The sequence below is a fragment of the Callorhinus ursinus genome, unplaced genomic scaffold (assembly GCF_003265705.2).
Source record: "Callorhinus ursinus isolate GAN/ISIS: 27379988/994484 unplaced genomic scaffold, GSC_fseal_2.0 scaffold25, whole genome shotgun sequence".
Taxonomy (NCBI): Eukaryota; Metazoa; Chordata; class Mammalia; order Carnivora; family Otariidae; genus Callorhinus; species Callorhinus ursinus.
Window position 1 is genome coordinate 21536672 of NW_027397087.1, and position 26588 is coordinate 21563259.

Here is a 26588-nt window from a genome sequence, read left to right on the forward strand (position 1 = left end):
CCTGGAATTGCTAAAATACAGTAAGATGGTCCACTGCCTGTGGATCAGCCTGCCAGCTAAAAATGGTCTTTATATTTTTAAGTCGTCAGAAAATAACTTTAAATAATAATATTTTGTGACAAATCAAAAATATATGAAATTCAATTTTGGCGTCCATAAACGCAGTTTAATTGGGATATAGCCATATCGGTGCATTTTGGTATTTCGTCTGGCTGCCTCTGGCTGCCTCTGTGCTCTAGAGACAGAACGGAACACCTGTGGTGGGTCTCACGGCCCACTGTGCAAGTCTGCTCAGGCTGCCATAACAAAATACCACAGACCGGATGGCTTAAGCCACAGAAATTAATTTCTTACAGTTCTGGAGACTGGGAAGTCCAAGATCAATTCTGGCAGTGTTCAGTTTCTTTTCCTTTTTTTTTTTTTTTTTTTTGATTTTACTTTTTTGTTGTTTTTATTACCCACTACATTAATACACTGCATAACCTTCTAGAAGGGGTAGATGAGTATGACTGAGTTATTTTTCATCAACCAGGAAAATGCTTCCTTAATTGATATTCTCCAAACCCTCTGACACACAGTAACGATTAACTCCAGAGACCCGCTTATCTCTTTGCATCAAACTCCACTGATATGGATAATAGACAACCCTTTTTTCCTTGCCCCTGTTACTGAACCTGTGGATGTGCGCCGTGGCTATGCCGGGGAAGACTAAGCGCACCACGGCCATGATGCCGATCCTGGGCAGGATCTCGAACCACATCTCAGCGCGGTTGCCAGGGCCAAATCCTTCCTTCCCAGCCTGGTAAAGGTGACCCAGCCTCAGCCCCCTTCCCAGTAGGCTCCCCAGTGTTCAGTGTCTGACGAGAGCTCTCTTCCTGACTTGCGGACAGCCACCTTCTCACTGAGTCCTTGCTCACATGGTAGAGAGAAAGCCTACTGTCTCCTCTTCTTACAGGGTACCTGCCTATCATATTAGGGCCCCAGCCTTATGCCCTCACTCAACAGTTATCACCTACTCCAAGGCTGTGTTTCCATATATCCAGTCACATTTGGGGTTAGGGCTTCAGCATATGAGTTTGATAAGGACATAAACATTCAGTCCATAACACCCACAAAGCCTAAAATATTTACTATCCATCTCATTACAGAAAAAGTCTGGGAGTACCTGGGTGGCTCAGTCGTTAAGCGTCTACCTTCAGCTCAGGTCATGACCCCAGGGTCCCGGGATCGAGCCCCGCATCAGGCTCTGGGCTCCTCAGGAAGCCTGCTTCTTCCTCTCCCACTCCCCCTGCTTGTGTTCCCTCTCTTGCTGTGTCCCTCTCTGTCAAATAAATAAATAAAATCTTAAAAAAAAAAAAAGTCTGCCTACTCCTGGTCTAGATGTTGTTTCTCAAAGTAGGTAGGAATGCAAAGACTTTAGGCCATTTAGATATTAAAGTTCAAGAAGCACTGGTTTCCAAATGTAGTGATCATGGTAAATCACATGAAAAACATTTTTTTTCAAATACAGATTTTCAGGCTCCATCCTAGGAGGAGAACAATTTTAAGAACAATTATAACAGCTAACATTTGTTGAGGACTTACAATGCAGTTTTCTAGGAACTGTGCTAACTTTATTACATTATTTCATTTAAACTTCCTAATGTTCTAAAATAGTTATTATTATTATTATCCCTATTTAAAAGATTACGTAAATAACCAGGATTTGATCTGTTAATAAGTTACAGAGCTAATGTCAGGCAACAGACAAGAAATTTACTTCACAGATATTTTTCTTTTAGCTGTCAGTGCCAAGTGCCTCCTATAATAGAGCATTATAAATGATGTACCATGGGAATGACTGACACCATTTGAGGTCATAGGAGGAGTCCCAGAGGGTTGAGACTTAAAAGCTGGGGAAGATTTTTCCAAATGGAAAGAGATATAGCTCCAATTTCGTCCAGGGAGTATCAAAAATATTTTAATTTTTTTAAAGATTTTATTTATTTATTCATGAGAGACAGAGGGAGAGAGAGAGAAGCAGAGGGAGAAGCAGGCTCCCAAGGAGCAGGGAGCCCGATGCGGGACTCGATCCCAGGATCCTGGGATCATGACCTGAGCCAAAGGCAGATGCTTAACCATCTGAGCCGTGGCAGATAACCTTTCATTCAAGAGAAAAAATTTAAGGAAAGTTTACCAGATGACAGCACTGTAACTTTTGTATAGTTCTTACAGTTTCACAAATCGGTAAACATTTTTTCTTTAAATGGAGGTAGTTGCAAATTGGCAAATGAAAATCTTTCCTTTGTTACTGTCTTAATGTAACAGTATTTTTTTAGTAACAGGATTTTTAAAGAAATGGATGCTCCCTTTCTTTTGAGGTATTGGTTTTTAAATATTTCAAGTATTAAGGTTCTAAAGTTTGAGCTGAATATTTATCATATGTGGCATGTTCAGAGACTGCAGAGAATGAAATATTTCAAAGCTTTTGCTCTCCTAGTAAATTAAGAAAAAACAGTTGAGTATTTCCTAAAATCTGCATTGACATTTCAACATATTTTGGCTAGATAATAGATTAAATGCAAGAAAGGGTAACTTAAAAGATAATTAATAGTGAAAAAAGTGAAATACAATACTTTTACAATGTTCTCTTTGTTACAATTTGTACTCCCACATTGTTGGTAAGTTTTCTGGCCTAGAGAGTAGGTGGTTTCCAAAATTATTCATGTAAGTTAAATGAAATTATTTTGTAATTCTTTGAAAGGAAGGAAAGAAAGAATGCAATCAGACACTGTTCAGAGGAGCTATTTCTACTAAAAGTGGAACTTAACAGTGATAAAGCACAGGAAGAACTGAAGAGAGGCAAAAAAAATGCAAGGTATGTCCCCAACAATCTTGCCTGTGGTAAATGACAGCAATAATGTCAATGGAATTTCTACACCAATCGCTAAAAATGATCTGTTAACAAATAAATGCAAAGTGCTCTCAAAGAAACCAACACTACTCTGTGAAGTCAACCCTAATCTGGACAAAGTGCTTAATCATGCCCATGTTGTTGATTATATGTTACTTTAGAAAACAGAAGAATCCTGGCATCTGTAATGATATTTGAGATGATAGTTGACAGCAAGGCACCAAATTATTTGAAATGAATTTTCAGGCTAAAAGTCAGTATGCTAAGATATACTCGAAACTATACACAGTCAGGAAGATCTGTTTATAAAATATGGTGTAGATTTTTACTCTATCTTAAGGGGTGCAGTGAGGAAGTTGCAAAACAGCCTCAATACAAGAATTTTCACCTGTAGCATGTTTCCAGAGATTTTTCTGAGTGTTATCTAAGGCTTCCTTGTGTGAGAGGAATGAGGGAACACAGTCTCTGAAAAGACTTTGGCTTGCCTTAGAACGTGACTCCCATATTTTGTAAACTGAGTGATTCTAGTTTTCTTCAAAACAAAATCACTATTATAGTGAGGTTCACAATGAACCCTCTCTGATAAAAGTAGTCTCTTTTATGCCACAAAATCTTGTCCTGTCTTGACTAAAGGAAAGATTACAACTCCCTCCAGATACATGTTTGACTCACCAGTGGTAGCTCTTGATTTTCTTTCCTCAGATATGTGATCACACAACCAAATCCTATTCTGTTATGGTAAAGGATGACACCCAGAAATCTGACTTAATTTTACCATGCTCCCATACAAACTGGCTAAGGGACTCTAAAATTACTTGTTACCCAGGGACTGTTTCTTCTGCCTCCTATTTCCCCCACGGTAACTGGGAATTCCAATTTTGGATTTATCAAAAAAAGATCTGTGAGTTTTAAAAGTGTGCAAGGAATCCAGGAACATTACTAATGATTTTAAATATTTTGGATCTTTGTAATTGTTGCTAAATCTCATGCTTACTAATCAAGTTTGCTGTGAAATATAATAGCACACATTCTTTAGCAAAATAGAAGCTAAAGATTATCAGTGTCCCAAATGCTAAACTAACAATAGCACCATCTAAATAATCCCCTTTTTCCCCCTTATTATATAAATACTGAGCAATTAAGAAGTTTCTGACAGCTTATGAAAACAGTCTTCTTTGCAATTAGAAACCCTAACTTCAGAATTTGAAGCCAATTTCTGAAATAAACAGGCAAAAAAAGAGGAATGAATTATTTCAGTCTATTATCAGAGAACACAAGTGTGCTATTAATTTTGCTTCTGTTTACTGTGGGATAAATTTAACAAATGTTTTAAAATTCTGCTTAAAACAGGTAAACATGAGAAGTGCCAAGGGAGGAAAAAAAACAACTGAGTGAAAATAATCACAACAAAGATGCAAATCTTGAAGAAAACCTCAAACCACAATTTAGAACAAATCACATAAACATTAAATCACAAGCCAAATGTTTTTTTCCCCAACCCCCAAACCATTTCTAATTAAAAGCAAACTGTGTATTTACAAATCATTAAACTAGAACAAACCAGCAACATCAAAATACTTCCACTGCTCTACCAATATTTATATTACTCTAATAAAGACACAAGAATCTTTTCAGCCACTTTAAAAAACAAAACAGTCTACATCTTTGAACTGAGGATTGAGGATTTAGCGTAATATGTTGTAAAACAACTTTCATTACAATTAAATTTAGTTATTCAGAATTTTGGGAGAAAATCAGGAAAGTAAATCAAGTTAATATCTTTTGGTTTTTCTTGTTTTGAGCAGAGGTCACATCTGTTAAATCTTTTTGTTTAGTACTACAATGCCTTATTTAGAAAAATAATTTGTAAATTCTTGTTAAATGAATTGAAATACACAAATTCATTTCTTTTTCTCTTTCAGAAACAAAGAACTGTATGTGTTACGAAGGAGAATGTGTCCCGATAACATACTTTTTAGTTGAAAACTTAATTACCAGAAGTAACAAAAGGATGTGTATTAGGGCATCAGAGAAGGGATTAGTATGAAAATGAAATTTTGAGACATCAGTTTGCTACTCAAATTGACACTGATTTGGCAAACAGAAGCATTTAAATTTCATTTCCAAGCCCACTTAGTAAATCTAGTTCTAGTTAGAGCATCTTTAATGTACAAAAGCTCTGTGAAAGAAAGTATTCACCATGCAAGACACAGATAGGGTTCCCTTAACCTACTGCCCTCTGCACACATCACTCTCTGTTAAACAGGCAGCTAACGCCAGATGCTCTTGCTAAAAATGGTCACAGATGGTCAGTTGTCCAGTTAACAGAACATACTGCCCTCCCAATAGCCGAAAGTAAGAAGAAAAGAGTGAGAGCTCTTAACACTTGCCTGCTTAGTGGGTTATACCCGTTCCATTTGCTATAAGCTTGGCTAAGCCCCAACAGTGTCTAAGAAAGAAAGACTATAGACCCTAGGGCTCTCAAGAGTAAAAGGCATCTTAAAGGAGAGCTAGTCAACAGCTGTGCAATGCTTGGATCAACTGCATCTCTGCTGGTCAGCCCGTTCCAGCCCTGGCTTGGCACCTCCAGGGGTGTGGAACCCACTGTCCAACAAGAAAGTCCTACAGCTGAGACAGAGTCCCCTGTTAGCCTGCACTGCAATTAGCCCAACTACCCAGTCTAAATCCACAGTCAGGAAACATATAGAGTTATTTTAACAGAGAGGCATACTGACTATAACAAAATAATTTTCCAGTTTATGCATTATACAGTGATTTTAAGCTGAATTACCCCAAGTAGTATACACAAAGGATTTTACAACATAAAAACACAGGCCGTAATATATGTGATTTATTTTTAAAACACAGAAGGAAATAAAAATTCATAGTATTAAAAGCTATTAGAGATTATAAAAAATTTCAACAAAGATCAATGGGTCTTCTTTATACTTATATGCACCCATAGAAAATGTTTAAATTTTAAAGCATTGTTTTGTTTTTGTTTTAAGATTTCACTTATTTCAGGGCGCCTGGGTGGCTCAGATGGTTAAGCGTCTGCCTTCAGCTCAGGATCCCAGGGTTCAGGGATCGAGTCCTGCATCAGCCTCCCTGATCCTTGGGAGCCTGCTTCTCTCTCTCTCTCTCATGAATAAATAAATAAAATCTTTAAAAAAAAAGATTTCACTTATTTATTTGACAGAGCGAGAGAGCACAAGCAGGGGGAGCAGCAGAGGGAGAGAGAGAAGCAGGCTCAGGGAGCCTGATGCGGGGCTCAATCCCAGGACCCTCGGATCATGACCAGAGCCAAAGGAAGATGCCCAATCGACTGAGCCACCCAGGCACCTCTAAAGCATTGTTTTTAATTGACAAAATTTTAATAAGATGTTTCTCTAAACTTTTCACAAGCAGAGCATTATTCTGTTCTTCCCAATAAATTATTCATTTGTTTAAAATAAGCTACCTATGTGTTCAAGAAAAGTACTCTATGAACTTATTTTTTGTATTTTCTACTTATTTATATTTCCTGAACAGTGAAGAAACTGCAAATACTGAGTTTGATGTATGATTTTTCATCAGCTATTGTCCCAAATCCCGTTTCTTACTTGATAACTTAGTACAACTCTTTTGAGTAAATGATACGAACATAGAAAGGGAGAGCATACTGAGAAGCCACGACTAGAAATAAATGCTCCTGGCTTTGGTGACAGGTTTTGCTAACATCACCTCTGCAACAATGGTTCTAAGGAAGGTCACCCTGGAACATATGTAACTTCTCCTCATCACTTATAAAACTGTGTGACAGGGATCAATAGTGAAATTTATTTAAGCAAATGTAGATTAAATTAAAATCCAAGACAATAAGATTAGAAGCAAAACGCCATCTGGAAAACTACAGCAAAGAACCAGAGGATGGGGTCTTCCTATGTGCCTGCCTCTAAAAACAGACTCCCACCATAGCTTGTCAACGCGCAGCGTCTCAGGACTACTGCTGTTTTCACAGGTTGTGCCGTGAGGCCAGAAAAGCAAATGGAGCTATCCCAGTGGTGTCACTGTGCCCCTTTTCCTTCTGCACTCCAAAGGGTAGTCTGTGATGGGGAGAGCCAGAGAGCACTGTAAAATTCCAGTATGTGCCAAAGGTGCTCTAACAATTCAGTAGGAATCTAGTTGGGAATCATAGTTAAAGTTGCTGCTTTAACAAATAACTAAGAAGTAACTGAGTGTGCATTTTACAACTTGAGTATCTATCTGTTTATACCCATGTACTTATTGTAGACATAAGGTTCCTTACTTTCCATTAAACATGGTCACATTATGAAATTCTTCACTCAGCAAAGACAGGATGAACAGAGAATAAAATGTCTTTCAGAACTGTGATAAACCCAAACACAAGGCTGAGTGCTTTTTCTCTGGTGTTTCTGTGTTACAGCTACAAAAATAAGTATGTATAGTGACATGGGTCATATGTAAGAGCATTATTTGGTACATAACCTAAATATATTTTACATGTGAAAATGATGCACCTACAAAGCACTCGCCGGCATTTTTCTAAATTAATCACCATCTATTTTCTGCTCATTTTGTGATAGTGCTATTTCACATACACCATACACTCACAATAATTGATCAGATCTCACTCTACCAGAAGTTAACTGTAGAAAGAAAAGCAGATGCCCAGAGGTGGGGGAAAGACAGAAAGACACCACGGTTATCGGACGCCTTGTCAGTTTGCTCACAGTGGTGTGTCAAAGGCCAACACAGAGTTAAGCAGGAGGATGTACACAGTGATGTCATAAAGGCAATTCTCTTTCTACCAGCAAGTCAGTTCTTCTGCCCTATATCCAAAAACTCTTTTCCCAACTGGTCAGAGAGGAAGGAAAAAAGGAAAGTGCAGTACGGGCTCACTCACCTAAACCACTGAGAGTGTAGAGAAGGTCACCAGTATCTAAGAAAATGGGTCCATTCTCCTGCTGCCCTTCTTCTTTGTAGTACAGCTTGTAGCCCTGAATGGCTGCTGTGTCCTCAGCATCTTGCTGCCACTTCACAGAAATGGTGGTACAGTTCAGAGGCTCCAAATGTAACTCTGGAGACTTAGGGGCTAGAAAAAGCCACCAGAAATGTATGCATAAAAAAATCCATAATTCATAAATATACACCCAAATTTTAAACCAACAGCTGCAAAACAGTGCAATTCTAAGCAATTATATTTTACCCTAACTTTCAAAATTCCACAGTGATATTAAACTTTGAGACAGAATTAAAAATATAAAATACTGGGCGCCTGGGTGGCTCAGTCATTAAGCGTCTGTCTTCGGCTCAGGTCATGGTCCCACGGTCCCGGGATCGAGTCCCGCGTCGGGCTCCCTGCTCAGCAGGGAGCCTGCTTCTCCCTCTGCCTCTCCCTCTCTCTCTCTCTCTCTCTGTCTTTCATGAATAAATAAAATCTTTTAAAAATAATAATAATAATAAAATAAAATAAAATAAGTGATACAGGGGCACCTGGGTGGCTCAGTCATTAAGCGTCTGTCTTCAGCTCAGGTCTTGATCCCAGGGTCCTGGGATCGAGCCCCGCATCGGGCTCCCTGCTCAGTGGGGAGACTGCTTCTCCCTCCCCCATTCCCCCTGCTTGTGTTCCCTCTCTCGCTGTGTCTCTCTCTGTCAAATACATAAATAAAATCTAAATATATATATATGGCAATAATATTAATTAGGTCTCTATCAATATACAACTTTTGGTAATTCAGTTTGATTTGGATTCACCCATTTACGAAGAATTTGCTAAGCAAACTAACAGTGTAACCAAAAGTTTTACACACTACTGAGCTCTATGTCAAAGGGACTATGCAACAAAAAGTTTAAAATTATTTTCAGTGAAGTCCATGATCTATGGAGTGTTTTCATTCATAAAACACCATTTAACCATGACTTGGATTTTATAAAAATAAGTTTCAAAAAAGTAAAAATATTCTTCCTCAGTCGTGTTTAGAAATTTACCTTTCACACTTGTAGCTTTGGGTGTCCTATGTGAGGTCCATACTGATGACTCTCCCGGCCCCACTCTGGTGGCAGCCGTAATCCGCACCAAGTAGACACTATCTGGTTTCAGGCCCTCCAAGAGGTACTCATGCGTGGTTCCCGGGAGCTCCAGCACTTGGACGGAAGTCTCAGTACTCAGGCGCAGGGACAGGCGATAGAGGACCACCTGGCCCCGCCGGTATTTGGCTGGGATCGGCAGCCAGGAGATGAGGATATCGGTGGGACTTCGACTTGTCAAACTGATTTCAGGAGGTCTCAAGGGAACTAGTCATACAAGAAAACAGGTTATTTATGAATATTTAGAATCAAAACTGTCAATGAGCACTGCAGTATTTACTGCACTCCCTTAAGGGAAACACACAACGTGATAAAGGAGGGATATGTTCAGTGCTAGCAGAAGTCTTCAGGCGAGGGTGCCTGGGTGGCTCAGATGGTTAAGCACCTGCCTTCGGCTCAGGTCATCATCCCAGGGTCCTGGGATCGAGTCCCGCCTCGGGCTCCCTGCTCAGCGGGGAGTCTGCTTCTCCCTCTCCCTCTGCCTCTCCGCCTGCTTCTTCTCTGTCTCTCCCGCAAATGAACAAATAAAAATCTTTAATAAAAAATAAATTAAAAAAAGAAGTTTTCAGGTGAGTAGATCACAAACCAGAAAAAAAAGAAGGAAAAATAATGAGGAAGGATCGAGTCTCATACAAAGTCCTATGTACTTACAGGGTCGGCTCCTCATGGATTCTGGGCCCCAATCTCCTACTGCTTTCCACCTGTTCCCTCCACTGCAGTCCTCAGCAATGTCCATTTCCTCTGCCGAGCGTGCACCTCCCCCTGTCACCTGCTTCACCAGCTCCCGCACCTTCACTTCCTTCAGGTATTCACTGAAATGTCACCTACTCAGTGAGCCTTTCTTGGGTGACCCTGTCTCAAGTCTCAAACCCTCCCAACATTTCATACTCCCTTCCCTTGCTTTGTTTCCCCTTCTCCTAGATACTTGCCAATATCCCACATAGCATATAATTACATAATGGACTGTTTAGCTTGTTTATTGTTCCTCTGCCCCCTCTCCCACTAGAAAGTAAACTCCACGAAATCAGGGACAATTTTTTTGTCCCTTTTGTTCACTACTAAATATCGAATAACACACAGCAGGTACTCAAGGAATATTTGTTGCATGAATGAACTAATAGGTGGAAAAGAGAAAATCAATTTATTAAGCATTTCTGAGTCCTTGATATGTATGAACTTATGAATTCTCACAAAAACCAAAGGAAGCACCACGATCATTTCTACTTTATAGTTGAGGAAACTGAGGTACAAAGAGGTCAAACCACTTGCCCAAGGTCACACAGGTCGTTAGTGAAGGAGCAGATGTAGGTAGACTGAACAAAGCCCACATTCTTATCCCCTCTACTTTACTGTGTCTTATATAACAATAGTTCTTCTATCACAGGGTTATGTAGGGATTAAACGAGATAACGGAGAGAAGGTTTTTAGAACAGGCAGGGGCAAGCCCTCCACAAGTGTTAGTTGTATCTGCTGCACGCTCCTGTGCCCCTAGGACACCCACACATCTCCGTTTGAGAAGTATGGGCTTAGGAAATGGGGAGAAACTGGTGTAGAAATGTGAAAAGTAGGGTCAGAAGTCTGTTATTCAGAAAACAAAATGAAACTTCATTAAGTAAAGAAGTTACAGAGTAAGAAAAGGTTTAAAGGAAAAAAAACTTTGAGATCATAACTTAACTGGAACTGGAAAGTTTTTAACAAGTAGCTTGCTATGGTCAGGCTCCTTTCCTTTAAGGATATAGGGAGGAATACACCTCATACACCAAAAAAACCCCACAAGCCCCAAAACAGCACACGCTCCCAGCCTGTGTTTCACCTTAGATATACATGTCAGAGGTTAAATGTGATGAGAACTCGAGAGGTCATAAATACTGTGATTCACTCTAAAATGGAACAGACTTTTTTTAAAAAAGATTTTATTTATTTGAGAGAGAGAGAGAGAGAGAGCACATAAGCAGGGGGAGAGGGAGAGGGAGAGGGAGAAGCAGGCTTCCGCTGAGTAGGGAGCCCCATCCAGGACACTGAGTCACCCAGACGCCCCTAAAATGGAACAGACTCTTAAATGAAAACTGAACTTGGAATTGAGCATCCAGATCAGTAATTTTTTTTTCATTTAGTCAAACTCTGAATTTATAAACATCTAAATAAGTGGCATAATAGAGATGTAAGTAAGAGATCTGGGATCAAATGAACAAAGAAAATGATATGGAAATAATCTACATAAAAATGTTTTGGGGGGGGCACCTGGGTGGCTCAGTCGTTAAGCCTCTGCCTTTGGCTCAGGTCATGATCCCAGGGTCCTGGGATCGAGCCCCGCATCGGGCTCCCTGCTCAGCAGGGTGCCTGCTTCTCCCTCTCCCACTCACCCTGCTTGTGTTCCCTCTCTTGCTGTCTCTCTCTCTCTCTCTGTCAAATAAATAAATAAAATCTTAAAAAAAAAAAAGTTTTGAAGGGTGCCTGTGTGGCTCAGGTGGTTAAGCATCTGCCTTCTGCTCAGGTCATGATCCCAGGGTCCTGGGATGGAGCCCCCTGTCTGACTCCCTGCTTAGCAGAGAGTGTGCTTCTCCCTCTCCCTTTGCCCCTCCCTCTGCTCATGCTCTCTGTCTCTCTTTCCCTCTCAAATAAATAAAAAATTTCTTCAAAAAAGTGTTTTGAAAACTAAGGGTGGGCCATTTTGTGAGGATGAGAAAACATCTGTAAAGGAGGAATAGTATAATTAAGCATGTGTTAAATCATTCCCTTTTCCCAGTGAAGGGTACAAAAAAGGCCTTCTAGAGAGCCCCTGGAGAGAGAGAGATGACGAACCAGAGGAGGAGAATCAGTCTCAGGACTTTACTAATGGATGGGATCTCCCACCATTACAAGAATATATAGAGGCCTGCCCTCAAAAGGACTACAACTTCCAACCCAGGGTCTGTAACAACTATTACTTTCCTCCTTAAGCAGAATAAACATATTATACCTAAAAATAGACTAAATGCTGATTTTTTTAAAAGATTTTATTTATTCATTTGAGACACAGAGATATACACAAAAAGAGACAGCACAAGCAGGGAGAGTGGCAGAGGGAGAAGCAGACTCCCTGCTGAGCCAGGAGCCCGATGTGGGACTCGATCGCAGGACCCTGGGATCATGACCTGAGCCGAAGGCAGACGCTTAACCATCTGAGCCAGCCGGGTGCCCCACTGCTGATTTTTTAAGAATATTTTTTAACTGACCATTTACTAAATTTCAAAAACTCCCAGTTTCAGAGGTCCAAGACCTCTGACCTCTGTTCATTATATATTTACTCATTATATTTATATTTATGCTTAGAAAATTTCACATTTTGTTCCACTCAAAAAAACCCTGCAATGTCAAAAAAAATATTTTTTAAAAAGTCAATGTATTTACAATTTACACTAGGAAACTAGAAGAAATACAATAATACAAGCATTTTATTATTAAAATTTATGTTACACATTGTAAGTTATAAAAACTCTTTACATTTATCATGTTATTGTCAAAAAGTGAGGGTCAAATTTGAAATGGCAAACTAGCCTGCCAGTTACCATACCTGTTTTGATTATTTTTTTAACCAAAAAGAGGATATTTTCTCTAATTTAAAACACATTTATTCATTGAAATTGATTAAACATATTAATGTTCATACTTAAATGACGTAGACTGTGTTTTCTTACCGTCCTCTAAAGTATTCTGTGTCACATGGTCAGACATCTGGCTGGCTCCCATTGGCATATATGCCACAATGTAGAAAGTATAATTGCTAGCAGGTTCTAAATCATCAATAATATAATGAGTTGTGTCATTTCCGATGACTACTTGATACTCTTCATTATTTAAACCTAGATTAAAGAATCAGCATTTAAAAATCAGGAGTATTCAAAATAAAATGAACACCAATTTCCCTTGCTGTGACACACGGATCCTCCCGTCTAATCTGTTATCTTTTGTGACCCTTTAAAAAAAAAAAGAAATGTCACTTCTAAAAGTAACTATGTCTTGCTACAAATTAGTAGTTTGAATTCTTCCCTAATAAATCAAACTGAAAATAATTAATCTCTTCTAAATTTGTTTTAATATCCAGTCAAAACCCATAGCAGAGACAATGTACAGCAGTAACACAAAAGAGCTTAATGTTACAGAACACCGAACACCGTAGTTTGAAACAGTGTAAGTTTTACTTGCTTAAACGCATGGCTTCTTTTTCCTTTTAAAAGTAAATGGAGAGACAGTAGGGAACGTAAAGGCTCTAGGCTTTATAAAAACAAACCAAACCAAAAGTTGTCCTGCAAAAGATCTCATTTTGGCCCTAGAGATTCTATTAAATTTGACTGACACAAGTTGTTCTTTTTATTTATACTGAAAGCAAAAGAACTGGGAGGCACAGAATGTGCTTCAAAACACTTTGTTCAACAACGAACTTTTTCCCCCCCGCAAAGAGGAAAAAAAATTTCTCAGCAATTCTTAATAAAATATGCATGGCAAGGTATAGAACAGAATTTGCCTTTGTGTCATTTAATTCCTATGGCGCAGATCTGTAAAGGGGAACAAGCACACTGGCAGCTCCTGGGCTTTGCGAACAATTCACGGTAAATGCACGTCAACTTCATCAAAACGCTCTAAGGACCAAGGCCCTTCTCCCCCACACTGGATTTATAAACAAAACAGAAGGCAAATTCCACTATTAAGTTTTCCCACATTTCTGAATTAACTTGATAGCATTTTAATTAGACAAGATTACAGCCATTTCACAACAGACTGGCTAATGGCTTGTTAATTAGGAACTGCATAGTACGATTTCTGACCTACCAAACAAGGTCCTTGAGTTCGAATTAAAAAGCCTTGTTCTGTCCTTGAATAGACCACTGAGCTGCATGTGGAGGCTCTAATGAAATGACCATAATAGCGAACAAGAGTGGTCTCCACCAAAACCAGCATTCCTTTTACCTTCCTAAATCACTAAGAAGGGAATTAACATACTCCAACATGCTCAGTTAGACTTTCATTCTTCTTGCTAAAACAACCCCTGATTTAAATTCAAAATATTCCTTTTCAAAATACTACTTCAAAGTACAAAAAACAAACAACAACAAACCACCTGTTTATATGGACAATTTTATCATACCATCATTTTTGGGTGCTAGGATTTGTTTTAATGTCTATTGCATAAAATCTAGACTGTGCACAACTAAACTCTGTAAACTTCTGTGCTTTCTATGAGAGATCAGTAGAGAAATATCTAGGATTTCTAAGTAGCTTTTCCATTCCCTCTAATTTTTTTGCCAAAAGAAAATAGTAGGGCAAAAAAGATTGCAAAAACAATGGAATTAATAGTTCTGAATAAAAATTTTAAGACAGATTTGATTTCTACTTTTATATAAGAAATGACATATCAACAAAGAGTCCTGTTCAATATTCACAGTTCTAAATGTCTTCAGGAAACATTCAAAACATATAAAATCAACTTAGGGGGATCTGATAATGTTTACCCCCCCCTTAAAAATAACATGTTATAGTGACCATAATTCACCATATTATTTTATGAACCAATTACAACATTGTTCCTATGTAACTGCATACTTAAATTGGAATATTAAGTCTTAGCTAAAGAATTTATATCTTGGCTGGAATGAAATTCATTACTCCACCACTTTGTAATTTTTAGCGGGTAGAGATGGTACTTATTTCTAAACAAAATCTTAAACAAAAACTTACATATACAAAGTATACAATAATAAAAACATTTAGCAAAAACTGATATGCAGGTGATAGATTATTTTATTAAAAGATAAATGCCATAGAACTTCAAAAATATTTTCTGGATTATTTAAGACATCATTCATACTGAAATTATTGACAGCAAGTAGCAGTTGAAAATAAATACTCCTCAAATTGCTTACCTTCTGCTTTCATATAGTGCACAGAATAAGCGATGACTTTGTCTGAATTATAAAGTGGCCTCTCCCAAGCTAAAAGGATCGCTGAACTTGACATGGTTTCAGCATGCACATTGTAGGGAGCACTGGGTCTGTCTTCTGACATTACTACGGTCAGTCTGGCTCTAGATAAAATAGATCCTTGGCTGTTCTCAGCCATGCACTGATAAATAGCATCATCTTCAGGAATAATCTGGTTAATGACCAATTTACTGAGGAAAGAAAAAAATAGTTTTATGAAAAATTCTAAGAATGATGTAAAAATAAAGTTAAACTATTGCTAAGTTCACTCTCATTTTAGGTGACAAAAGTTACAAAGAACAAAAAACTGTGTAATCAACCCTACTGAAAAATCTGAGTTGCTTAAAATTACTCTTATTTTCTGAGCTTAAGTAATAGTGATACCCAAACCCTGTTTGCTTTAGATGAAAGACTAATCTCTTTTTTAAAATTTGGCTTTTAGGGGCGCCTGGGTGGCTCAGCTGGTTAAGTGTCTGCTCTCAGATCGGGTCATGATCTCACCTGGGATTGAGCCCCATGTCTGGCTTTCTGCTCAGCGGAGAGTCCTCCTCTCCCTCTCCCTCTGATCCTCCTCCCTGCTTGTGCTCTCACTCTCTCTCTCTGATTCAAATAAATAAATAAAATCTTTTACAAAAATTTGGCTTTTAGGGGCACCTGGGTGGCTCAGTCGTTAAGCCTCTCTCAGGTCATGATCCCAGGCTCTTGGGATCGAGCCCCGCATCAGGCTCCCTGCTCAGTGGGGAACCTGCTTCTCCCTCTCCCACTCCCCCTGCTTGTGTTCCCTCTCTCGCTGTGTCTCTCTCTGTCAAATAAATAAATAAAACCTTAAAAAAATTTGGCTTTTATAAGAAAGTATATTACTCTGTAATAGCATCTAACTTATATAATATTGCAATGTTACATAAATTCAGATCAACAAAAAATTTTAAAGTTTTATTAAACATATGGCAATGTTATAAGAAGATTCATATTTATACTAATAAAAATGAGTTCTAAAAATCATTAAGTTTGAGCTGCGGAAAAATTCCTTGAGATTTGAATATTTCCTTCTAATTTTCTCTTTTTAATGGAAGAAGGAACTGAGACCCCAAAGGGTTAATATGCTTGCTAATAACTTAGCTATTGGCTTATCAGGACTAGAACCCCGGTCTAGGGGAGTGTCCAACATTTATTTCATTATAATCTACTACTTCCATGATCCACACATAAAATACAAAAGGATCTATGGCATGCTGATGTTAGAATCTTAATTTGGTTTTTTTCATATTTTATTTTTTATTGTTATGTTAATCACCAGACATTACATCATTAGTTTTTGATGTAGTGTTCCATGATTCATTGTTTGCGCATAACACCCAGTGCTCCATTCAGTACGTGCCCTCTTTAACACCCATCACCAGGCTAAACCATCCCCCCACACCCCTCCCCTCTAGAACCCTCAGGTTGTTTTTCAGAGTCCATCGTCTCTCATGGTTGGTCTCCCCCTCTGATTTCCCCTCCTTCAGAATCTTAATTTCTTATTTTAGTTTAAAATACCAAGATAATTTAGATATTTGATATTGCAACCAGTTCACATAGCAATTACAAAAGCCATTATATATTCTCTAAAATAGTAGCAAAGTGACATAGCCCACCTGTTGTACATTTTAATTCTCCCATTTGAATGTATCTTCCTCCCGTTTTTCAACCATGACATTTTGGGTGAGGGGATTCCTTCTGCTTGACACACAAATCGAGCAGTACCAGCTCGAGGCCTTGTTAAACTTTCTGGCCATTCAACAAATGAAGGAGGAGCTATTTTTAAAGAAAAAAGAAGAGAAAAATGTCCATGTCTCCAAACAGGAATGATACAAAGAATCAAGGAAGAGTTTGGCAAATGACTCAGGTCCCATCCTTGAAAATATTTAACATTCTGAGCCTCTTATCTACACTCTACATAGAACTATCCAGATGCCATTTCTTAGCATTGTTCATTTAGATGTCCACTCCCTCGAGGTTTTCCCTATTGAGACCTTCTGTGTCAACACACTAAAAATAGGTACACTATAATCCTACTTAACTAAGCCCCATAAATATATAGTCACTTGTGAATGCATACAATCAACAGATTAAAATTTTAGATTGGTAAATGGATATGTGGATTTGTGGGTGGGTAACAAAGACATAAAAGAGATGCTTAAATAAGAAGGAACATATGGTATGCAAACAGGAGGGTGACTTAAGCATTATAGTTAGTTACATTTTAACCCAGGGCTTTAACTTTCTTCTAAAATTCATTGTTGGATTACAGTATTTCATATCAACCTTCATATCAACGCTACAAAATTCAAGAAAGGAAGAAGTTAGCGATGAATGAGATAATACAACAAATGTTAAAATACAAGATTCTCCTGAATGCAGAATGAAATAAAACATACCTAAGACAGTTAAAGTTGCCATGGCAACTGTAAAGTTGCGTGTGCCTGGGGTTGTGGCCCGACAAACATACACTCCAGCATGTTGCAGCTTGACGTCAGATATCATGAGATTACCATTTCCCAGTACTCGAGTGTTAAAGACATCAATGGACTTGTGATCTATTTCCAAGAGAAGACTTCAGTTAAAATAATGTAACATAAGATCTAAAATTATGTCAAAAGATCACCATCTAATCATATCATAAAAAGTATAAAATTTGCTATACAAAAACCTTTTCTCTACACACTGAAATGCCAAAAAGTTAAAAGCCACTTAAATGACAAACATGTGTTTTGCATATAAAATAAACATTTTGTCAGTTTCATTAAAATCAACAAAGTTTAAAGACTTTTTTCCCTGAGAAAACTTACCAAGGCGGCTCCAAGAAATGATTGGTTTGGGATTTCCCGTGGCCACGCATTCCAGAACAACTGTCTGATGAAGAGATGTTGTTATGTTCTGTGGGCCTGCTATAATGGTTGGTGTGTAGAAGGAATTAGACTCTTCAGCTTTGAGGAGGAAAAGGCACAGTATGAAAATAAATTACAAATAAGATGTAGTAAGTGAGACAAGTTAAAATATCCTTAAGTTATTCACTTTTTAAAAAATAACTATTGAGATATAACTCACATCATATGCAATTCACCATTTTAAGTAATTCAATGGTTTTTAGTATTCTCAGAGTTGTGCAACTATTACCACAATCAATTTTAGAACCCCAAAAAGAAACACCACACCCATTAGCAATCTCCTCTCTCCACAGCCTGGCAACCACTAATCTTTCTGTCTCTCCGGATTTGCCTTTTCTAGACATTTCATAACAAAGGAACCATATATTATATGGTCTTTTGGTAACTGGCTTCTTTTTACTTAGCATAATGTTTTCAAGATTCATCTGTGTTGCAACATGTACCAGTATTTCATTTCTTTTTATTGAGTAATAATAACAGAATAGAATTTAATTATATCAATAGGACACATTTATTTATCCATTCTTCAGTTGATGGACATTTAGGTTGTTTCCATATCATTTTAATTGAGGCTCAAACATTCATTTAATCCTTTCACTAATCTTGTTAAGAATTTATGTGACAGTGGGGAGAAGGGAAGAAGTGTGGGAGTGCTTTTGTCTTTAATCTTTCATACCAGGAAGCTAAAAGATACTACCTGATATTAAAACATAGCATTAAAAATGTAATTTCAGTTTCTCAATGTTTTCCAAAGAGATTTTTTTAACCTTCAAGGATATTTTAGGAATCTTGTGAAAAATAAACATTCATATGAACTTCACCAATGTCTTTGGTCCAGATTTTCTTCCACTATATTCAAGTAAATTTAAATTATTTAAAAATAAAAACTAGTATCTATGTGTAATTCCATTTGAATAAGGTACATATTTCTTCATATTCATCTCTTTAGCTAGTTTCCCTTTTTTTTTAAAAGATTTTTTTTTATTTATTTATTTGAGACAGAGAGAATGAGAGAGAGAGCACATGAGAGGCGGGAGGGTCAGAGGGAGAAGGAGACTCTCTGCCAAGCAGGGAGCCCAATGCAGGACTCGATCCAGGGACTCCTGGATCATGATCTGAGCCGAAGGCAGTCGCTTAACCAACTGAGCCACCCAGGTGCCCTAGCTAGTTTCCCTTCTAACTATATTTATGCATGGCAAAATATAGAAAATTACGTTCACTTCATGTTAACAATATAATTTCTGGATATTGGAACTGGGGATATTTTTAAACTTCTATCTGTACTTTTTTACATTGTTTAATGTAAAAATTTTTATTTTTATACTTTTATAGACATTACTCTTTATAATAAGTATGTATCATTTTTACAAATGCAAATTATAATTTTTCTTAAAACAACAAACAAAAAAATACCAAAAGGAAACAAATATATCTTTATGGACAATGGACAATTTTGGTGGAAATGGATAATGTTTTTCTCGTTTCACATTTTATATTTTAAAAACAAAAGTGAAATATTTACAAAACAAATATTCATTCTTTCTTAAAGATGTTAACATAAAATAAGCTGGCCTGTGAGAGAAGAGGAGCCTAATACGGATAAAAATGACCATTTCCAACTAGATTACAATAATTTACATGAAATTAGAGTGCTATTTTATAGCATACTATTACAGCCACAGAAGAAAAATTAACAGCTGGGACAGTACCTGGAATCACCGTTAGAGAGGCTTCCATGCTTTTACGTCTGTGGGCTATGGTAGCAGCGACACAACGGTAATTCCCAGCATCCCTTTGGCCAACATCATAGATCTGCAATACTCCTGTTGGTAGGGCAGTTATCCTGTTACGAGAAGAAAGATGATCAAATTCTTTGCAGTAGATTTTATATTTTATTTTAACATGTATTCTATGATTAATATATTCAACCTTTCTAAAGTGCCAGATGCAATACTTTAAAGACCATTTAAAATAATTAGCTTGATTCAACTGTTTTCATTTGGGTCACTACAGGTCTCTAAAACATACATAACTATGCAGTATGTGGTTTGTGAAATCTAGCAGCCTAATTTTATACAGAGTTATATTTGACATTATAGCTTATATAACTGGTGATCTAGGGCTTAGTATGATTTTTTTCAAATCCTGATTTCTTGCCTATTAATATAGACATATTCTCCAAGATACACCTGAATCTAAGTTTTTTTTTAAACATTTCCTTGAATAACTTCTTCCATCTCAGTATCCTGAGATTTTAGTAAATGATTTTTACCTACTTGGGAATACTGCTACTCATGAGGACAGGAATTAAACTTTATGAAGGTGCTACTAAGTTCTTGATCCTTAAACCTCAACCACCTGCAGAACACTAGGGGGGCTGTGGGGGTGAGGGTGGGGATGGTGGGGGTGGGTGTGTGTGTGTGTAGCTGAGAGGAGACTGGAAGTGGGAGGTGGAGACAGAATGGGCAGGTACCAGGGCATATGGGAGACCCCTAGAGTACTATTGCTATCACCAACAGTGAAGATCTAATTTGGTTTCCTAAATCCTTGGGCTACAAAGCAGGTGGTCAGGTGGTCCTATGGTTGGAAAAGATGTTTAAGGAAAGCAACAAAGCAGCAAGAAAGGGTATCTGAATTATGATCTAAACCAAAAATCAGAAATTATTCCCCATGTGCTAGAGACTGATGATCTAATTCTTTCCCTAAGTTTGAAATGTCTTTAAGAGGTTGGTAATTGGTAATTGCTACTGTAAATGAAAATAAGCTCCATCATGGTCTTTCCCCCATAAGTCTCATGACACCTTCGTTACTCCTGCATCGTCTCCAAAGACAAAAGCTGCATTTACCTGTCCATAGTTACAGGTAGAGTTGTCCGATTTAATTCCCATGTTATGACTGCAGGAGGGTTTGAGGAAATCTTGCATGCAAATCTAGCAACTCCACCTTCTTGGACCTCAGTAGAAATTGGCTGAACTTCAAATGCAGAAATAGCTATAAGATAAAGTTTGACAAATTTAGAATAAGTACAAATACTATTATACCCTACTGTACTTGGAAATAACATTATGCAAGATATTATTTATCAGACTTGAACTTCTGCCCAGACATAAGAGCGACCCAACTTAACTAGCACAAAGATAATTTCAGCAGTAGTTTTGGAAAAACCACTGACAGTTGCCTAGCTCAGGGAATCTGGTCTCCCCCAGGATGAAATTCTAAGTAAGTTCTCAAGAAACTTACAACTTATTTGGAGAAAAAAAATAACACAACTGAAACAAAAATAAACAATTAATAATGATACGTAATCACATACCATTTTTGTATAATACAAACTTCAAACACTACTACATTTCAGAGAAGAGGGAAATCAAGAAAGACAGATTAGACAATTAAAAACCATTTACAGGGACTGGTTTTGAATTAAGTTTTGAAGACTCGGTTGGGTTTAGATGGAAGGGGGAAAAGAAGACATTCCAGGTGAAAGGAAGCAAGCACAGAAGAAAGGTGTAGCCTCTGTTCACAGGATTTTAAGGAAACAGCCAAGACTACTGTAGAATATTTCAGATTAAGGGATCACGGAAAAGTGGAAGGAGAGTAGAGATAAAGCAGATTTGTACCATGGCACAAATGAAGACATTACTGAAAATTTTTGAGCAAAGGACAATAGTAGTCCTAATAGCCATGTTTGGGAGAAATCAATCAGGCATGGATACATAGGAGAGCCTCAAGTCAAAAGACCAATAGGCTTTTTTAAGTAGGAATGACAGAACTGGGTGGTGGCAGTAAGAATGATGAGATTCTACAGATAGCTCAATGGAAACAAAGACTTGGTTCTCACTGGACACAAACATGTCACTCTGTTTGGAATCAAATGAGGTTGGTGTTGATGGAGCTGAATGAGGAAGGAGAGAAAGAAGACAAATGGTGTGTGTGTCCCTGATGAATTAAAGTTAGAGAGACTCAAGAGACTATTTTTAGTCTCATGTATTTCCAAAGTGGAGATAAATCTCGAAGTGTTGATATTTCTAGAGATAATTCTTCTTTCTCATTCTAGGCAGGCCTCCAGGAGCTAGTCATCGGTGTCCATGCTTTCACATTTTGATAGAGTCCAGACTCCAGGTAACACTGTGGTTTTCCTTCCCTCTACTGTTTTTCAGGATATAAAGAAAGGGCCCCAATGATGGTCTTACTTCCCCTCTGCAGACTCCAGTTTAATATACATATACATATATATATATATATGCCTTTACAGTTTATCAACAAAGTGAGGAGTCATGAAGAAAAGCAGAGGGAATAAGGTCTACATGACTTATACTTCATTAGACTAGGAAGGGTAAAAGATGACAGAAGACTATAAATTCTGCCTTAGACTTAGCATCATCAATCCGTAAATGGATCACAAGACTTTTTAGAGGTACAGGACAAAGTCAGGGAATAATGGTGAAAATACTCAGGAGCATCCACTTCCAAAAAGCAGATAGGGGTAGTGTAATATCTTATGTGTGTATGTAACAGAAAATTTCTGCTTCCTCAAGAACAGTGGTTCTCAAACCACTATTGTCAGTGGATAACAAAATCAAAACCATTTTCATGATCACCATCATCTGCCTTTTTCACTTATTTCTCAAGTGTACAGTGGGATGGATGATATTGCAACAGACTTAATGCAGAAGGAGATATGCCTGATTTATGAAGCATTAATTTCTCTTATTGATCCCATATTTACCTTGTTCATGTATGAGGGGGTGAGTTTTAGTTCTGGTTGTCATTCATAATCCAGACTATATTCAATTTACAGACTTCAAAGGGGGAAATTTATCTTATTCTCCAGTCTTTACCACTCTAGACCAAAATATGTAATATAGTTAATTTTTTCTTCATAAAACAGTTGTTCCTTCACCCCTATCTGACTTCTTTACCCCAAAACATATCAAGCACCTAATTCAGTACGTTTTATCTCCTATCTCTCTCCCATATCTGACTTCTCTCCATCCCTAATAGTCCTTTCTTCGATCCAGGCCCCTATCATCTCCTGCCTGAAGTCTTGTAGGCACCTATTAGGTGATATCTCTCCTACCAGCAAAGTTACTCCAGAAAGTTAGTAAAAAAATATAAGTTTGAATGTGTGGCTGATGAATTAATTAGTCCCTGCAAAACTCTCTTGTCTCAATCACATGTAGTTATGTTCCATGAGCACTGAACTACTTACAATTCTCTGAATATACCATGATATTTCGTACCCCTAAGCATTATAGGAGCATATCCTTCTCTCTCAAATATCCTAGGTCCCTCTGTTCATCTGGTGAAATCCTGTCATTGTTTAGCATCTAGTTTGCTTGTCCTTTCCTTTGGGAAGTTGTCCCTGATCCTTTTCTCTGCAACTTCTGTACACTACAAACCTCCACTGCTACTTTTATCCCACAGTATTCTAAGCACTTCACATTTTTCTCCCCTTCCAAACTATGAGCTCCCTGGGGGCTAGTAATGGGTTGTATAAAGACCCCTTAAGACAGTGAATGGCACAGACTTGGCACTAAAATACTTGTTGAACTGAACTTATATTTTTTTCTCTAATTATATTAGGTCTTTCAACATAGTAACTAGAAATGTAAGGGGTTTCCCAGGTACAAATAAAAATACTTCTCATCTTGAAAAGAGAATAATGCTTTTTATTATTTTGTTTGCTGTAATTCCAAATGGTCCCTAATATTTTAGTGGCATTATCTTTAGAGACAAAAATTGGATCCCTCACTATTAAAGGATTTTTATGAAGATTAAAAAAAAACAAAAAGTGAGGGATTTTTATGACTTTTTTTATAACTATTGTGATTATTGAGAATAAAGATAATTACTTTTGCCTTGAGTAATTTCCCTCCAACCATCTGAGTGTTGTTTTCTACCCTAAATCTCATCTAACAGTATGATCTCTCAGAACCTTTTTTTTTTTTTTTGAGCAGCTTCCTGCTTTCTGCCCCAGATGCATAAGTCTATGAAACCCCTAAGATTTTTATGAAAACTGAACTTTGCACTTCAGGTCAAATATGCTAGAGCTTTGGAGTCAAAAAATTCCGAGAAATAAAAGGTAAATGGGTGCATCTTCTGACTGAGTAAGGGTATCTCTTTTGTGAAAAGGGGAAAGAAACTGCTTTTGAGATATAATCACATAACATGTAATTTACATACCATACAATTCACTCATTTAAAGAGTACAATTCAATGGTTTTTTAGTATATTCAGAGTCTGCAACCATCGTCATGATCCATTTTAGAATATTTTCATCATTCCAAAAAGAAACTCCATATCCTCTAGTTATCACTCCCTAATCTGCCCATCCCCTCCCCAACTCCAGCCCTAGGCAGTCACTGATCTAGTTTCTTTCCTCCCTCTACAGCTTTTTTGGGTGGAGAATGATATAGAACTTTGTGTACAATATAATTATTTGATACATGCATATACTGGGATATGATTACCACAATAAAGTTACTTAGTTAACACATCCATCAAGTAAAGGTATTTTTTTTTGAGACTTTATTCATTTATTTGAGAGAGAGAGAGAGCGTGCACAAGCAGGGGGAGCGGCAGGCAGAGGGAGAGGGAGATCCAGCAGGCTCCCCACTGAGCAGGGAGCCGGATGTGGGGCTTGAACCCAGGACCTCGGGATCATGACCTGAGCCAAAGGCAGAAGACACTTAACAGACTGAGCCACGCAGGTGCCCCAAGTAAGGGTATTTCTTGACCTCACCCTGGTTCTCAGCAAGGTCTCAAGCAAGTATAAAGATTTTTTTAATCCCCCAAACAACTTTATATTTAACATTTCTCAATTTCTGGTCCCTTTTGAAAATTCAACCGGCTGGTAAAATGATTTTTCCTAAAGAAGACCCCTTGGGACTCTCATCAGTATCTCTGAGACTAAAGAAAAAGAGGCATTCTCATGATTCAACAATAAAAATAAGTTACCATCCTTCCGCCCATAACTATTTCATCTGGGTACCAACCCCATTCTCTTCCCTCACCTCTGGGAACCCGATGTGTCTGCCTTTTGTCTTTCTGTCTCTCTCTCCTGCATATTCAAATTCTTTTCCTGGATCCTTCCCTCAGCCTATAAAAGTGATTAAGCTTCTCCAAACCTCAAAACACAAAAAGAACAAAACTCCAGACCTCTCTTTAGGGCATGTATCCCTCCAGCAGCTTTCTACCCTCTCTCTTCCCCATGGCATTACAACTTTTCTAAAGAGTAGTTGATTCTAGTTGCCTCCCCTTCTTCCTCTCTGACTTTACACCTCAAACATCTCATGTGCCTTCTTCCCCTATTTTATTGAAACAGTGTCAATGACATTGCATACTCTTATTTCTTACATACTTTCTTATCTATTTCTCTGATTCCTCCTTCCAGTCTCCCTTTAAAGGGCACTCCCTCGTCCTATGCCCTTCCTTCCAGAGATTCTCTGTTCTTTTCTCTCTCCAGATTCTCTTTGGGTGATCTCATCTACATTCAGTTTTCATTGACATCCATCTCTTGCTGCTGATTCCCCAAAATACATCTCCAGCTTAGATCACCAATCCTAGAGCTTCATACTCAAGGCTCCAATTGTTACTGGACATCTTCACCTGGAATTCATAATAGGTACTTCCAACTCATCAAGTCCAAAATGAAATCATCTTATTTCCTCCAAGCCTGTGTCTCTACTTGTTTGTCACATGACTATCCAGATACTCACCTGAGCTAGACACTATTAAGTCCTTCTTCTACACTCTCATTCACTTGTTCCCACTGATCTTACTTAACTCCTTAACATATGTCGGATCCACTCCTGTGTTCCTCTCCCAATGTCTCTCACTGGAACCACTATAGACGTCCCTTATCTGATCTTCTTACTCCCATTTTTCCTCTTCCCTGCTTCAAAAACATCCTCTAAATGTACACAAGTATTTGATATGGGTGCACTGGGCTCACAAGCAGCTTCCATCTATTAATTCAAAGGCTTCCATAGGTCAATCTATTACTGCTAAAAACCAAAAAGGGAATAATCTCACAAAAAATGTGATTCCAATTTTCAATGTCAAAAAGCACTATGCCTTAGCAACCAACCCCTCCTTCTAAGTCTTTAAACTGCTTAGCTCAATTATTAGAAAAATTGAATGTATATATCCTTGCTACATCAAAAGGAACAAATAGCTTTCTTTATGTCAACTACATATTTTTAATTCTTGTGGCTGAGTACATTCTCAATAAACAGATTAACTGGCTCCTTTCTGTAAAAAGGGAAAGTAGTTTGACATCCCTTACTCCAAACCAAACTGTTTATATGGTAAGCATGCAGCAGTATTTAAAAAGTCACTCTTAAGTGTTATATTTAAAAAACACAGAGTATCTCTGCAATTAGAGATACACATTAAAACATTTAATTTCCACAAGTCACACAGTATCAATCCCATTATCTGTATAATCACACCATTCATTTAGTTTGTAGTGCTGGCAGGCTTTGAGTCATGCAATTATTCATAAATAATGGGCCAGATTAACTATCTCCCTAGTCCAGAAAAGGATTTTAATTACACCTATTTTAGAAAAATTTTTGACTAAAAATCTAAGTTCATACATTCATTCAACAAATTTTCATTCAGTATCTAGTATAGTCTCAGTGTCAAGGATCCAATAATGAACAAAACTAACAGAGGCGCTACCCTCAGGGATCTTTGTCTAATGATACAGATAGGCAT

General features: G+C 37.8%; 1 protein-coding gene and 1 pseudogene across 1 annotated transcript in view; both read right to left on the reverse strand.

Annotated features, from left to right (window-relative positions):
• The window catches only part of PRTG (protogenin), a 121490-nt gene that overhangs the window by 43263 nt on the left and 51639 nt on the right, over nt 1–26588 (reverse strand). The window contains exons 3-11 of the mRNA XM_025884149.2: nt 20714–20858; nt 19577–19710; nt 17769–17906; nt 17358–17516; nt 16575–16734; nt 14884–15131; nt 12661–12825; nt 8885–9190; nt 7800–7988 (exon numbers count right to left, since the gene is read on the reverse strand). Coding sequence (XP_025739934.1) covers nt 7800–7988; nt 8885–9190; nt 12661–12825; nt 14884–15131; nt 16575–16734; nt 17358–17516; nt 17769–17906; nt 19577–19710; nt 20714–20858 — 1644 coding nt within the window. The remainder of the gene's footprint in view (nt 1–7799; nt 7989–8884; nt 9191–12660; nt 12826–14883; nt 15132–16574; nt 16735–17357; nt 17517–17768; nt 17907–19576; nt 19711–20713; nt 20859–26588) is intronic.
• Nucleotides 545–760, reverse strand: LOC112833155 (NADH dehydrogenase [ubiquinone] 1 alpha subcomplex subunit 1 pseudogene; annotated as a pseudogene).